The 17,508-nt window shown below is 35.3% G+C and overlaps 1 protein-coding gene across 1 annotated transcript in view; it reads right to left on the minus strand.

The window, feature by feature from the left end:
- Positions 1-17,508, minus strand: part of LOC121425489 (high-affinity choline transporter 1-like) — a 92,828-nt gene that overhangs the window by 8,482 nt on the left and 66,838 nt on the right. Inside the window, exons 5-9 of the mRNA XM_041621558.1 lie at positions 6,907-7,020; positions 4,066-4,221; positions 2,604-2,752; positions 794-919; positions 187-340 (exon numbers count right to left, since the gene is read on the minus strand). Coding sequence (XP_041477492.1) covers positions 187-340; positions 794-919; positions 2,604-2,752; positions 4,066-4,221; positions 6,907-7,020 — 699 coding nt within the window. The remainder of the gene's footprint in view (positions 1-186; positions 341-793; positions 920-2,603; positions 2,753-4,065; positions 4,222-6,906; positions 7,021-17,508) is intronic.

Genomic DNA, 17,508 nt, shown 5'->3' on the forward strand with positions numbered 1-17,508 from the left:
CGTGAATAACTTGTGGCTAAGTCCCAAGGAAACAAACGGGAATAAATTTGAATCACTTAGTAAACTGGGCCTACTCCCCCATTCCCAACCTAAAAACAGGGGGGGGACCCCAACTTATATCACAGAAGATTTAGGAGCACAACCCCACACTCCAAACACTTTCAAAGCTGCTGATCATTTCCGTACCTGCACTGTAACCGATCGCGCCAATGAGAATAGGTGGGACTGCCATGATGATGCAGCCGAAAGCAGCAATGTAGGAGAGTGCTTGGGCCCTCTCCGCACTCTTGGATGATAGGACACGCTGGAAATACACCTGCCAAGGGATACCTCCGAACATCTACAAGAGAAAATAAATTGGAGGAGCTGCTCATTTGTGACATCACAAAATTAAAACTTACAAAAACATAACTCTGTTATTCTTATACAGATTTTCATTGCATCTTCACCAATATTTTTCTCTACTTCTTCTGTAAGTCTGTATCAAGACCAACTTATTATCAAGGTGTACTTCAGCTTAAAGAACATGCTCAAGTCATGCGTAAAGTCATATGCATGGCTTTTAATAGCCAAAGTAAGATTGAGTAAACTCAAGGGAAAAATCTGTTATTCTGTGACAGATTTTCATCAAATCTTCATCAATAATGTTTCTCTACTTTGTCTGCTTTTATCAAAACAAACCATTCTCAGGGTGCACTTCCCCTTTGAGAACATGTTCTAGTCGTGTGTAAAGACAATAAGTCAAATGCGTAACTCTAGCCAAAATAAGATCGGATATCAAGTGTAAACTCACCAGTAAAAGTGCATAGTCAAACCAGACGCCAGCATACTTGTTGTCCCACTGACCGAGCCACTCGCTGGAAGTGTTGGTGATTGGCTGGACGGCATCATTGGTCATGGCGAATGGGATACATAGCCACTGTGAAGAAGAAAAAAAAGGAGTTTCGTATCAGCTTTTACTATTAGACCCATTTAATAAAAACATTGAAATATTTGAAGACTTCATCCTATTTTCACACAGGGACGGATGAATGAGTGTGCAAATTAAAAAAAAAAGTTAGTTTTGAGCAAATCGCTTCCAAAGGTTCGGACCACAATCTCAACCTCTTCAAATGTAGAGGGTAAATAAATTTCACATCCTCATACAACTATAGGGCATATTCTAGACAATGTTAATTTTCAATCATTTGCATTTTCCTTTCATATCTTATAAGGGAATGAGCTGCAAGCAAAACCATCACTTCATGAAAAATAAAACTTATGGGACGAGCTTTGATTTTTTTTCACAAAGTGACAAATAGCATCTGCATGTATAACTGTCACTTTGTGAAAGCCCAAAATTAATTGAGGGGCCTTTTACAATCGCCTAAAAATTAACGATTGTTTCAGACACCACTGCAAAAAATGTCCTGAAAGAATGAGCCAGGGTTCACTTGTAGCAAAATTTCAACAATAAATGTGATGATCTGCTTTAATATAGTGTGTTATATGTAAGAATTGTAAGAGCAATTACATTCATTTATTTTCTCTTTAAGGATATCCATAGCCTAGAATGATAAAGAACATTCCAGAACGTGTTTGTAAAAGTTTTTGTTCTGCAGGGCTCTTGTCTATTTAAAGGCCAAGGAGTTTTATTTTTGAATAGGGTAAGGCAGACAATAGAGCTCCCAGTAGTAGTAAAAAGAACAATAGGCTTAGCTATGTTGTTGAAATGTTAATTTCACTGAGGTCATTCAAGAGTCTTCTAAATGTAGACTGCTCTAGAAATGGGCAGAATGTTCTTTTTGTAGACAATACTAGAAAATTCCATAATAGTGAATACTAGAAGTTTCTAGAATAGTTGAAATTTGTATATATAAGCTGCAGTTTCTTCAAGGACATCATCACATCACATCAGATCAGAGCTAAGAGTTTCACGCCAGACTTTATGTCAGAGCAGACTTTATTTCCACCTGGAATATTTATCTTCTGTGGAATTATTTACACGCCATCAATGAATGGTTTGCAGGTATTTTGAGAGAGGAATTCTCAGTTCTCATCGAGATCATCAACCTGTTTAATGAACACTCTTCAACGCATGGATTGCTGAATTTGACTGTTAATCATCATCAATATCGTCTTCACGGACATTTCAACTCATTACAGTGACTCTTGTTATTCGTGCTTCAACATCAGTTTCATCATCGCCATTATTGTGAACTTTAATTTAAGGAATTTTCGCCACCCTACTGGGATTTTATCTGAATCATAACATTGGATTATAACAGTAGAACTGACACTTCAAGAGATGTACAAGTAAGACCAATATATATTTATTTATGTTTTGTTACTTTTTTTTAGTTTTATATTTCCTGTAATAAAAAATAGGACATCAAATTAAAAAATATTTAGTTATTTGCTGCATTATCGTAACAAGTGCTTCATACATCTATGGCTAAAATGTCCCTGTATCACAAAATCCCTGTATCACAAAAATACAATCTATCGTAAATATCAATGAGAGTTGTTTGTGCAACAGGGATCTGAACTTCATGGGAACAGGGGACAAATGGAATTGGGGAATTTGCTTGCCAAGAGGTCAAGAGGTCAAAGGTCATGCTCACCAAACCAAAGAAGATGCAGATGAGCTGTATAACATCTGTATAAGCTACTGAATAAAGTCCACCAAAGAATGTGTAGAACGCTGCGATACACGCCGAGATGGTCACCGATACCTCAATGTTTAGCTCCAAGATGACGCTAATTGTGGCACCTAGAAAGAAAGCAAGAGAAGGAAAAATAATATTGTTTCTTGAATCTTGGTTTAGAAAAAAACAAGGCAACCATTTTTTCAAAGTAAAGAAAACATGATTGCAGACATGCCAACATCTTTCTTAAAAAGTTCAAGTCCACCCCAGAAAAATGTTTATTTCAATCAACAGAGAAAAATCAAACAAGCATAGCGCTGAAAATTTCATCAAAATCGGATGTAAGAGAAGAAAGCTACGGCAATTTGAAGTTTTGCTTATTTTTCACAAAAAAGTTATATGCCCAACTCAGTGGCATTCAAATGAGAGAGTCAATGATGTCCCTCACTCACTTACTATTTCTTTTTATTGTTTGAATTATACAATATTTTATTTTTTACAGATCTGACAAAGGACCATCTTGACCGATCCATGAAGTATTAAACAATGCTAATTCCACATGTTGAGGGTGGAATTAATCGCAGTTTCACTTGGCAATGAGGAGAAAATTAGAATATTTCATCTTTCATATAATAAAAAACAAAAGAAATAGTAAGTGGATGATGTCATCAGTCTCCTCACTTGCATACTGACCAGGATGTGCATATAATTGTTTGGTGAAATTAAGCGAAACCTCAAAATGTAATAACATTCTTATTTTACATCCGATTTTGATTAAATTTTCAGTGTTATGCTTGTTGGTGTTTTCTCTTTTTATTCAAATCAACTTTCTGTTGGGGTGGACTTGTCCTTTAAAAAGTTTTATAAAAGGATTTGTCGGACATTTTATCTGTCAGTTCCCATAGGAACAGTGCCTCTCAGCCAATCATAATAAAACAAAGTTGTCAGACCTGACAACTTGTTGGATAAAAATATTGATGAAACGCTCTCCATTTTCGTAAACTGGAATAAGGGAAAACCAGTTCACAAAAGCAAATGAGAACAAGGTCTTAGAATATTTCCTAAATATAATAATAATGAGACTTACAAAGCACCAAATCCACTCTGTAGAGTGCTCAAGGTGCATAAAGAGCTAAGAATTATTAAAATAAAAAAGATTTTACAAGGTTTTTGAAAGTCTCAACAGAGGTACATTTTTTATGTCCTTAGGAAGGCTTTTCCACAATATCCAACAGAAAAGATGCTAATGTATAAAAACAAACATCGAACATTTTTAATAAGATCTTTTCACTCTATTTCTTGTGTGTATTTTGCATGATTTTTATACTCATCAATATTCATTGGCCAAACCATGAAACATGGTCACTTCGGCCTGAATGGGATATTAAAGAGTTTATACCTCGTAATGAAAATTAAAGCTCATGGGGAAAACGCTTACCTAGAGCAGAAAGGATGGCAGCGGACCAGCATAGCTCACCCATGAGGGCTGGTAAGAAGAGAAGTCCTCCCATACGGGAGCCATATTTCAGCTGGAACGGATCCAGCATGGTTACGTAGCCTTGAGATCTCATCTGCTTTGCAAACAAAAGACCACCTGTAAAATGATTATTATTACATTATTATATATGAAACATTAAAAGTGTTACTCTTAATTCAAATATAATGCTACTATGGTAAAAAATAATTATTGCATTATTCACACTTGTTACAAATTAGCATCAACATTAATGAAATGTTATTGATTCAAATTACTTGCAACTATGGAAAGACTCAAACAGTCTAGTAAATTAACAGTAACATCAACATTCATAAAATGTTATTACTTCTTCAAATAAAGTTCCATTATGGAAAGCCTCTACATGAGCCACATCTAAATAATCAGTGAAAAGTTTATTTACATAAAAACTTGTTTTCCTCATTTAAATCCATTCTTAAGACCCATCTATTTTCAAAGTGATATTTATAATGTTGGATACAGTATGTACATGTAGTTATTAGAAATTTGTTTTCATTCATTTTGTAATTTTTATGTACTGATGTAATTTGCTCTCATTTGTATGACATATTTTAGGTCTAAAATATGTGTAAAACTGAGTGATTGATATTTGTATAGCGCACGTAGTCCTAACCGATTATTGGCGATATAAATTATAAGCATTATCATCATCATACACTATTCTTATTTCACTCTATGGGTCAGGCAGCACAAACTTAGCAATTGATTAAATAACTTACTTTTACGATTGATTTTACATTGGTATCAATGCAATCATTCCTAAAAATATGTTTTATGACCAATGCTATTAGCTTCGTGTAAAAGGCCCTTGATCTCTTGAAGCACTTGGCTCAATTCTGCTCACATCATTCAATTCCCGACTAATTCCCAAGGTATCGCCCATCTAATACCCTCAACCAAGCAATGTTCATGATGGGGAAAATTACCTCTATCACCACATATCAACTCAAGACTATCGCAGGCAATAAATAAATTATCACGACTGGGGGACCTCACATAGTGCACTGAATCATATTCAACAGCGATTGTGACGCAATGTAGAGGAGATATAATGTACATTTAACAGGTATACCATCACTCAATAATATTAGTGACATACATGGGATCCTCCCTCCCCCCCAAAAAAAAAACCTAACTAACTAACTAAATGAATAAAAAAAACTAAAATAAAACAAAATAAATAAAAATTAAAAATAAAGAAGAAATGAGTGCTCTTATGTTCTTTCGAAAGGAAAGCTTCCATCCACTACTGCAACAGAAGATAAAAAGATTGCCCAAGTTTGCCTAAAATATGTCTTTAATAAGAAAAGCAATTGGGAAGTGCACCTTTATCGTGAATATTTTAATCCTTTCTAGAACTGTTTTGAGAAAGAAAGACAAAAAAGCACAAGTCAATGAAATTCCACATCACCAAATGTGGAAAAAAACAATTTTGAAAATGAATATTTTATAACCAACATAACTGATTAGAAAAAAATATGGTGGTTACATTGTTTGGCTGCACTTAGGCTTAGCCAGCACCACTCTTATGAAAATTTATAGGTAGGTTGTAAAATGCATATTTGGGTTTTTGTGGATTGTAACAGTTTTTTTGTGGATATGGTGATTCACATTTCATTTGAATGCAAACAAGAGATATATGTATTTTTTTATTCTTCTTTTGAGAGAGACTTTTAGGTTTATTGGATGAAAGATTATAACAGGGAAGCTTGCTAGGGAATAAAGGCTGGTTGAAATATTGATAAATGATGGTGAATAAAAAGCAAATTTACAAATATATACAAACTTATAATTTTAAGGAGTGACAATTAATTAAAAACATACTTGATAAATGTTAATGATAATGCTGATTAACATGATTGATGATGAATATGATGTTTATGAAGAAGATGATTAACATGGGTGATGGTGGTGTTCACGATGACGAAGGTGATGATTATGATGATGATGGTGATGAGGACAGTGAGAATGCTAATCATGTTGACGGTGATAATGATTATGATCAGAAAAACACGGCAGATATTAGAAAAATGAAGGTAAATTATGATGAATACAATAATGACGATAAAGATGGCGATGGTGCTGATGAGTGAAGATGATAATAATGAGGATGATGGAGATGGTGATGATGATGACGATGGTGAGGATGGTGGTAATGATGGTGATGATGATGGTGGTGATGATGATGAAGATGATGATGATGATAATGATGGTGATGATGGTGACTAAGATGATGATGATGAAGATGATGGTGGTGATGATCGTGGTGGTGATGATGATGATGGTGATGATGATGAAGATGATTATGATGGTGGTGGTGATGATGATGAAGATGATGATGATTATGATGGTAGTGATGATGATGGTGGTGGTGATGATGATGATGATGAAGATGATAATAATGATTATGATGGTGATAATGATGGTGGTGATGATGATGGTGGTGGTGATGATGATGATGAAGATGATGACGAAGATGATGATGATAATAATGAAGATGATGGTGATGATGGTGGTGGTGATGATGATAATGAGGATGATGAATATGATGATGGTGATGAGGATGATGATGATGGTGATAAAGATGATGATGATGATGATAGAGATGATCGATGATAATGGTGATGTGAAGATATTGATGATGATGAAAATGATGATGATGACGCTGCTGCTGAAAATGAAGATGATTATGGTGGTAATGATACTGATGTTGCTGCCGATGATGACAATGGTGAGAATTATGGTGACGAAAGTGATACTTACCAAGAACTAAACTGGCAGCATAGCCCCATGGAGCCTGTGTCCATAGCAACCCGTAGCCTTGTGTATAAACATACTCTGCTGTACCATTTATGTACCCTCCTCCTACCCATGTAGCTGTAAAGACAAGAGATGGGAATAAAATCATATGAAGATAACCTGATCGAAGGCTTAAATGTAATGCAAAGATCATTCCCTTCCTCAGATCTGTTAGATGATTGAAAAATTTTGTCAAACAGTGAAACCTACTTCACCATATTATTTCACTAAAATCCTTCATTTTATCAATTACGACCATTGATAGCAGACTTCAAATCAAAGACTTCAAGATCAAAGTGATCAATAAAAGTTTGAAACATGATCTAGATTTCAAAATACCAATCTGTACTTTGTTACATAATAACAACTGGTGATCCTTTCTTTTGGAAAATGATACACCCCATATTTCCATTGGCGTTGATTTAATTCTTATGATAGGGTCTGCGCCTCTCTGGGGTAGCATTTCATGAAAGGACTTGTCCGATGTTTTATCCGACAGGTCCCATTTTATCTGACAGTTACCATGGTAACACTGCTTCTCGGCCAATCAAAATCAAGGAAAGATGTCAGATCTGACAACTTGTCGGACAAAAATGCTGGTGAAAAGCTCCCCTGTTGTTTGTAAAGTCGCTTGTAACTTACAAACAGCTTTATGAAACACCCACCTCGGGTACAATATATCTATTGGAAATATCTGAACAAAACATATTCATTGTCACTCATGCAAGCTTTTATTATATAAACATGCATTCGAAATCAATAGATGCTATTAAATGACACAGTTAGAGTCAAAACATAAACTTCAAGGCCCTATGCTGAAGTCGGTTTTAAATTACACTTAGGATTAAAGTTGTGGTTCAAGTATGGACAGCCAATTGTTATATAAATTACTAACAGTAGAGATATAACATTTAAGCTCATTTGGCTCTCAAATCATTCATAATTGTGTCGGAATGATTGTCTTCACCATCAGTGAATCAGGAAAGAGCACACCAAACATAAGAAACGTAAAACTTAATATAAATTTTGACACTTTTGACTTCCCATAATCTTAGCACAGAGTTGACCATGGTCTAAGTTAAACCTGAATATGGACAAAGTGTCCCATGTGCTCCAACAGGAATACATCAAATTCTCAAAAAAAATCATTCTTCTTCACATGGATTCTCTCCGTAGCAACCTGTTGCTCATATACTTTGCACGGTATGAAAGAAAGTAATACATGTCAGCGGGCATTCTAAATTTTCTTACAGCTGCTTTTTTTTCATTCCCATGTTCGAGAATTGGTATTCTTTTCTCCCTCAAATTAAATACTGAGGTGAGGAGAGCCTAAATAAAATAGTCTGCTTTTCAATAAGAGAAAATGTGAGGCATCGTATTCCATTTTGAAGAATGGGTGAAATAATCATGGAAAGGAGAGGGGGGGAGAGGGAGAAAGAGCGAGTAAGAAAAAAGATAGAGAGTCACAAAGTTAGGAATGCTTTTTTCAGATCAATTTCTCTCTAATGTGCACTGATGCTCTAATTTTTTATGAAAAGGAGTAGGACTTTCTGTCTTTGTAGGAAAAGTGATCTTCATGGCCCCATTTCCTCAGGACTTAAGATAATATAAGTAGAAGAGGAATCTCAAGATTTTTGCCATCAAATTGATAAAGAGAATATTCATGACATATTTTTGCGAGTATTGGCTGTGGTGCTCAGTGCCTGCCGGACAGAAATGTTGTAAGCCAGCTCAGTCACACTTTTTGGATTGTGAAATTCAATGTGTAAGTAATGCATTGTTGTAACGTTCGGCATTGCTGCCACATTACCGGTTGTAACAGGACCCCTGTTATTTGTGCTAACAACAGATCTTTACAACATATGTCTTAAGCACCTTGTAAATGACAAGATAATTATCTTCATTATTGCTCTTGACCGCAGTTTGTTTCCATGTTCTATTAAAGACAAGACAAGCTGGGAAACAGAACTGAATTGAGCAAGCACCCTCGAGGATAGAATGTGCACATGTTCTTTTCAACTGAGCTAGGTATTAATTAGTGGCAATCCATCATGGATGCCCGAATGACAAGTCTTTGGTAATTCATGATTCTCTTCTCTTGGCAAGGTGACGATCAGTCACTGCTTCATAATGCAACAGGGACTGTTTGCTCAGGTAATGAAATCTAAATGCCATCCAAAATAAAGTCACTTTTGCAGATAGCATGATGCTGTATTGGGTGTGTTGCTCCTAATGTGGACATTGTAATAAAAGGTTCTATGACATTTGCTCAAGTGACAATTGATCTGCTATGAATTCCACATACTAATCAAATGACTAACTTCAACCCTGGAGGCCATTTCATTTAAGGACAAGTCCATCCTGACAAAAGTTAATTTGAATAAAAGGAGAAAAATCCAACAAGCATAACACTGAAAATTTCATCAAAATTGGATGTAAAATAAGAAAGTTATGACATAATCAAATTTTGCTTAATTTCACAAAACAGATGCACATCCTGGTCGGTATGCAAATGAGGAAACTGATGACGTCATCCACTTACTATTTCTTTTGTATTTTATTATATGAAATATTCAAATTTTCTCCTCATTGTCAAGTGAAGAACAATTAATTCCTCCCTGAACATACGAAATTAGCATTGTTTAATACTATATATTTCAGTCCAGTTGGTCACTATTGTCAAATTTGTAAAAAATGAAATATTGCATAATTCAAACAATACAAAACAAAAGAAATAGTGAGTGAGAGACATCATCAACTGTCTCCTTTGCATGTCAATGAGTTGTGCATATCACTGTTTTGTGAAAAATAAGCAAAACTTTAAAATTTCATAACTTTCTTATTTTACGTCCGATTTTGATGAAATTTTCTGCGTTATGCTAGTTGATTTTTCTCTGTTTATTCAAATCAACATTTTTCTGTGGTGGACTTGACCTTTAACCCTATCTAGGCCAGGGGGGGCCTCGGAGGCCCCCCTCAATGAATCGCGCAATATTTTCGCCGTGCAAAATTTTTTTTGACCGCATCGCTCACTGACTTTTTACTTTGAAGTCTTGCGCAACTTTTGAGACCAATTTTGTGTCACCCGGGTACGTGGTTCCGAAATTACGTAACATTATGTAAGTGCATGTCAGACCAAAAATTGCTCAAAAACGTGATTTTGTGTACAAAGTCAATGCAAATTGTGTTTTCAACCAAAATTCATAAATGCATGATTATTTTTAGTTTTGCTGGTCTAAATGTATTTATTTTATGCTTTTTATGATCACAGAAGAGTCCCCAACGAATTTCATTGAAAAAACAATGAAAAACAAAAGGTCCAAAAAACAAAGAAATACATAAGAAATTGCAAAAAACAATACATAAGAAAATGATTTGCAGCACAATTTTTTTCACGTACACTTGCTAAGAACACCACAGAGAGCTTCTATACCAAAAATTAGTACATTTGGAGCTTTATTTAGGGAGTTAGAGGAAAAAGTATGATTTTGCATACTAATTATGCATAAATTAGCATAATCACTTAATAGCAATTCACATGAAATAAATCACTATACAGTCTTGTAGATTATGTCCCAGGCAACCTGCGTGCCAATTTTCGGCACGATCGCGAGGTCGATGGCTGAGATCTTAAGGGGGGGGGCCCTGGGAGGCCCCCCCTGGCCATATTAACTCCCAAAATACCCTGGCCTAGATAGGGTTAAGCTGATCGTAAATTAAGAGCGACTTTCATAACGACTGGTGATCCTTTCTTGTGGCAAATGGTATTGAACATTAAATGTTCATTGGTCATTATTTAGAGTGATAAGAAAGATTCACCAGTCATGCTTAAAGTTGCTCTTAACTTTATACGAACAACTTTATGAAACACCCACCTGGATTTAGTTCAAACCCTATCCTAAACCGAACACTAAATCTAACATGAAACCTTATTGCAACCCTTTACCCTACATCTTAGACAAAATAAAGCCCCTAGCAATTGTCGAAGGAGAAAATGTCCGGTCATCTGACTCATCTCATTATCCATTAATAATAGAATGGGAAGCCGAAAAATGTGCTTTTATCACATTACCTAAAGCTAAAATCTGAAGGTATTTCCGTATTGATTAAAATTTTGACTTTCAAAAAGATAAATTTTGGAGCAAAAGATATTTTTTTCTGCACTTGTTTTTATGATAATTGATATTGTCTGAAATAAAATGCAATCATAATGAAAAAAAAAACAACTTAAAGCTCACATTCAGCACTCCATACTCCATTAATTATTTTTTAAAGTTTTTTTCTCATCTTTACGAGCACATGCTGCAGGTAATGCAGCAAAGAGTCACAAGATTTTATAATGACAATATTCCATTTTTATATATCTTCTATATTGTGGGTGAGCAGATGCTCGTGGGTCAACATCTCATAATTACAAGCAACTTTCGCAAGGGGTTCTTTTGGTTCAGAAGATATTTTACGTGTGAAACCAAAATAAATGAGCTTTTTATATGAGGGTAGTAGAATGATATCTGCTATTTGATTGTGGAAGTATTGTTAAAGGATTAAAATTAGGAAGATATTTTGTGGTTCAGCCAGATGTGAAGTTATACAATGAATTACTAAATTTTGAGGCCTAAACCACTAAAAATTGACTTTTGTCAACCACATTTCCTTTTTATATCTCTTCACCATAGATAAATTCTCTTCATTCTACATCTGCTCCTTCATTCCCAAATAAGTTACCCTTTACTTTACAAATGCCTTTATGAAATACCTTCAATGTCATCAGGGGTTGATCCAGGATTTTCCAAGGGGAGGGGGGCACATTTTCCCAATGAAAATTTGACAAGCATAACAAAAAAGGTCCTCACTTTCAAAAAGGGCACACTTTGGTAAAAAGGGTATATTTACATTACAAATTTGGCTCTCAAAGGGGGGGGGGCATGGGCTGGCTGTGCCCCCTAGATCCGCCACAGCATGTCATAGATGTGTAAAAAACAAGAGATTTAATAACAATTACAATATTAACTTTTTATAGAGTGCTTCATATTGGAGCAACATCTGTAAGCACTTTACACATATATGTTAACCTTGCTGTTGATTCTAGCTTTAATACCACAATCAGAATATACCACATATTTTTCTTTGGTGTAAGCAAAGTACTTGTTCAATCTTAGAAAGTAAATTTACCTGCAAAATAGCAAGTAATAGATTGTATCTCACACTAAGCCTTCAACACCCATTTCGAATTCTTTTGAATAGACAAATATATAAGTCCACAGATGATGATGGTGATGATGATGATGGTAGTGATGACGACGATGGCGACTATTACTATTACTTCTTCTTCTACTTCTACTACTACTACTACTGCTATTAACATCATCATTTTTATTACTATAATTATCATCATTATCATCATTTCATTATTATTAATATTAAAATTATCATCGTCATCACCATTACCATTATCATTGTTGTTGTCATTACTATTATCATCATTACCAGTATTATCATTATTATTATTATTTGTATTATTTTTATTCTTATTATCATTATTACTATCACTATCACTACTATTACTATTATTTTTGGCTGGTATTTTTACTGATCAAGTAGGTGTAAATACGCTTACTGTTGACTAATTGACAAAAGTATAGATGAACTTCAGAGCCATGACCCTAAAACAATCCTTATCAAGGTCAGGACTCTGATTCCACTTCCTACCCAAAACAATCCTAACCCTGCTTCAAAATCACCTTCATCCACACACTGTAAACTAATTTAATCTAAACACAAACTCTGAATATATTTTAAACGATGGCCTCAGTTTTAATCAGCAAAACAAAAATAAACTTCCACATCACATATGGGGGAAAGATAATGACGGTTGCGTTTCTGGTGGAAATGATTTAGGTCACTGAGGGCATATTGTGAACTTGATACCCTTACATGGAGGGTACATCCCTCCCTCCAAGAAAAAAATTACTTTCAATCAAGTAATCCCCCCTCCCCAGTCTAATATATAAATATATGAATGACAAATCAGAAAACAATGAAACAAGTAAAATAGTGTGACAAGAAGATGAAGAAATCCTTCTAAAAAGGATATCGACCATATATTCTATTTAAAAAAAAACAGCTTATTTATACTTAGATGAGTTCCATGATAAACAAATTGCTTTTTAGGAGGGTTCAATTGCAAAATATTCTATTTGTACAAGATAATTTATGGACAAAAACCCCTCATATATATGTATATATATTAACAAATTATACATCCACATATTCATATGTTGATTTTCTCTTTTCCCAATATTTCTTTCCATGCTTCTATGCAAGTATACAACCTTGTCATTAAATATTGTTTTTCCCAGGAATATGATATTAATCTAACATTCAGTACTTTTAAAAATCTGGTTTGTGCTTTTGATGGGTGATCTAGATAGCTGGATTTATCAGTTCCGTTAACAATATCTTGTTTTTAGTGACATATTTTCTGTTTTTCTTTTTCAGTTGGGGGGGGGGTGGTGAGAATTGTGAAAACCCTAAAACTCTAAATGACCTATAAATCATGCCTGCCCTTCCTCAGTGTCTATTATCAAAATGATTCTTAAAACTCAGACTATCGAGAGTTCATCTTCACACAACAATGTTATACTTCATATTCTTAACCACTTTGGGGGATTTCTTTTTAGCACGAAGTTTTTCATGTGCTTGAAGAACGCTATGATGGTTAAACGTAGAATGACGTTATGACATCGTTATTATTGGATCAACATCCAACCTTCTACTGACAAACATAGCTTTAACAGGTGTGACCTTTCCTCACTGATTGCAACTCATTTGCCAATTTGAGGATCACTGACGCTCCTCTGCAGTGACAAACAGTGTAAAAAAATATGCATGCCACGTTTGCCAGGAAGATGAAAAAGCAGAATCCAGATTTTCAAAACTTGTTCAGATTGACATTATAATTACAAATTTATGAATGAGAATTTCGGATATTATCATGCCCTGTTGTATAATAGCTAAAACCAGAGCTCCATAATGGTGAAAGGAAAATGACAAGGCCTCTACAATGCTATAAACAGAGATATTCTTTACAACTTTTGTCCTACGCACTGAATTCATTTTGAACTCTTAAGTAAATCGCTAGAGACAATTTACAGGCAGCATACACTCAGAGAATATATATACACAACAAAAACTGTGGTGTTAACCGGTGTACATAGGGGACCACACCAGTTATTTTACACCGGTGTTAAATTGGTGGTGTTAGTTTTACACTTATAGGTGTTATTATAACACCTTTGGTTGTTACATTTACACTCTTTGGTGTTATGTTCAATCTTCAGGGTGTGATCCTCTATTAACACCAATTGGTGTCAGTTTTAACACCACAATTTTTACAGTGTAAGTAAATTGCCTGTGACATTTTACAAGCAGTATAGACTCAGAGAATATATATATATAAACACAATAAACACAGAAAGACTGACTATTCACCACTGTCTCTTTCCGTCCCTTTCATACGATTATTGAAGATCTGGCCCCCGTTACACAAAACTAAGTGATTGATCGTAAAGCTAATTTCTATGATTGTTCATACACAATAATCAATGCAATCGATCATAGAAATCTCCCCCATGATCAATCGCCGAGCTTCATGTTGCAGGGCCCTCCCGGTGTGGTGGTGAGTAAGTACGTATTGTTGGGTTCCATTAGATGTGAAAGAGAAATGGTTAATTGAATTCTCTGCCGTTGCCACTCATCCCTCCCTATGCAACCCGATCCGAGAATAACAGATCTTGCTGTTGCCTTTGACGTCCGTCCTTACAAGTTGTCATATTCATAGCATCCATGTTTTTTTTACGGTATCCTTGCTTTTCTAAAAGGCTCCGGAGAATGACATCATGGTTCGATATCTAATGTAGAAGAATCATTTCTCTTGGATGTATTTCTTTCTCTTTATTTTGCCCCTTTGCGGCATCCATACAAGACTCATTCAGCCTATTCATTCTGGGGGCCATTTCATAAAGCTGTTTGCAAGCCATCTATAAGCGACTTTAAGAACGACAGGTGATCCTTTCTTGTGGCAAATGATATTGACCATTAAATGTTCATTGGTGATTGTTTAGCGCACAAAAAAGGTTCACCAGTTGTTTGTGAAGTCGCTCTTAACTTACGATCAGCTTTATGAAACACCCACCTAGATGCAGCATGCAACCCTTGATCTCATTTCTTAAAGATTAATCTTATTTTTCATTTGGTGAGGGTGAGGGATGGTTAAATACCACATTGTAAAATACCCAAGAATGTAGTGGTGCCATGGTTGAGTGGTATTCAATCCCTGGCAATAGCATCTACACCCTGATTAATTCAATCAACAGTGCCCTATTGTCTGACATTAAAATAAACGCTATAGGCATTTATGGAACCAATGTGCGCACTTGTCTACAAAGAATACAGAAGAATTACAACATGGTGATAGCAGACCTTCAAGGGAAAGTTCACCCTGACAAAAACATTAAAAGTCAAAATAGCATGAAAAAATAATAACAAAATATTGGTGAAGGTTTGAGGAATTTCCATCAATGATTTACACAATTATTAGAATGTTTAATTTTGGATTTGTAACATACAAAGAGCTCCCTTGTATATCATGAAATTAGAATATCAGTGGAATATCATTTTCTATAAAAAAAAAAGAAAATAGCTTTTATTGTACCTTCGGTATTTCAAAGACAATTTTTTTTTCACTCCCTCCCCTCCTCCTGAAAGAAAGAAAAAATTAGCCATCATGAACCATCAAAAAATTGCAGACCTCTACAGGCAGCATTTTGTGTGTGAATGATCAATTGGCTTGAGAAAGTCCACAGGAGTGGATGAAAACTTACCCAAACATTGATTGAAGTTTAAACATTTTTTACTTTATCATCCCCAACTGATGAAACCTTTTTGTTTTTTGTTTCCAATTTTTTTCCACTGCAGGAAAAATAAGAGGCGGACAGCCACTACCCTGGCCCTGTATTAATATTCCTGTACACATAACACAATAATTCTAGTTGTAAAATAAACAAAATGATCGATTCTATTCCCAATGGCTTAACCCAATTTCCACCCACTCTAAAATTCTATCAATGATTCAAGTGCTTATGTTGATATTTTCAATTCATTGATTCACTTATGTCCGCCAAGCCTTCCCATTCAAAGAAAATCACTTTAAATCCTCCATTGGGTAGATTCAATAAAACGAGAGATCAAAAGGGAAATTCCAATAATAGCACTTGAGCATTATACTATCCTTGTCCATTCCAGACTTTATTATTGAGCAAAGGCCTAGAGCCACCCAGATCTTTGGCAAAATTCAATTTCAGAGCAGACATCAAAATCCATATTGATTTCATAGAATCTGTAGATATAGAAGAGACCTACACTCCCAATGCGTTTTACATAACAACCACATCATTCCGTAAATGATAAAAATCGGACCATCTGCCCAAAATAGCTTTACATTACCCTTCTAGCAGAATATTAAAGAACAGGCATTTTTGTGTTTTCTTGAATTTAAAAAGTGCCACCATGTTAATTTCATGTCAAATGCCATCTTCTTGTTTTTATGGTAAGGTCTTCACAACCTGCAGAAGACTGCAGTCTGCATTAGCCGAACCTGTACTTATAATCAAACTACTTGTTATTCACAGAATCTACCACCGAGGGGGGGGGAAACTAAATTGAATTTAGCTTTGTATGCATAAAGGCAAAAAACAAAATGCCGGTGTATAAATGTATCTATCTATCTTTCTTCCTGTGCGATAGCTTGCATTATGCATGGTGTGTAATGTGATCCAGGCAGCCTGTTGCTTGTGGGTTTAGCGTGGTCACCAAGAGACGCAGCAGTGGCTGTGCAGCTACGGGAATGAAAATCGTGAGGCAATGTGCATTATGCGACAGTCCTATGTGAGGGGATGCCTTGCACTTTCTGACCTTTCAGTGTGCTAAGATTCATTAAAGTTTTTTTTTGGATGGCTGAGAAAGAAAACATGTGAGAAGGCATCTCCAGATCCAATTTCAGTACAGACAAGCACATCAGTTTGTTGTAGGGCTTATAAAGGAAAACTGACTGTACCTAAACCTTAAGTAACAACCGCCTGTAAATAAAGATCATTCAACAAACTCAAGTAGCATGTTAAGAAAATGATGAAATATTGGAAAACGGTTCAATTACTAAGTTGGGCATTTATGGTAAAAAGATGCACCCCCCAAAAAAAGTCACATAAATGTACAAGAATATGTAAAAGGGTGTGACCATTTTGCCAATGCAAATTGAATATTAGAAATACAACGAGCCATTGAATATGGAACTAGATAATTAGCACCTCGTAAATGCTATTAAGGTTAATAAATACGTGTAAATTAACCAAAAAAGTGACATCCCCCGAAAAACATTGAATAGGGTGTAGCCTAATATACTTTATTTTTAGGGGGATTTCGGGAAAAGGGTGTATGAATATGTATTGCAGTACCCCTCCTGCCCCCTCCCCTCCCCTCCTAGTCTGCAGGCACAGACCCTAAATGAAA

The sequence above is a fragment of the Lytechinus variegatus genome, chromosome 12 (assembly GCF_018143015.1).
Source record: "Lytechinus variegatus isolate NC3 chromosome 12, Lvar_3.0, whole genome shotgun sequence".
Taxonomy (NCBI): domain Eukaryota; kingdom Metazoa; phylum Echinodermata; class Echinoidea; order Temnopleuroida; family Toxopneustidae; genus Lytechinus; species Lytechinus variegatus.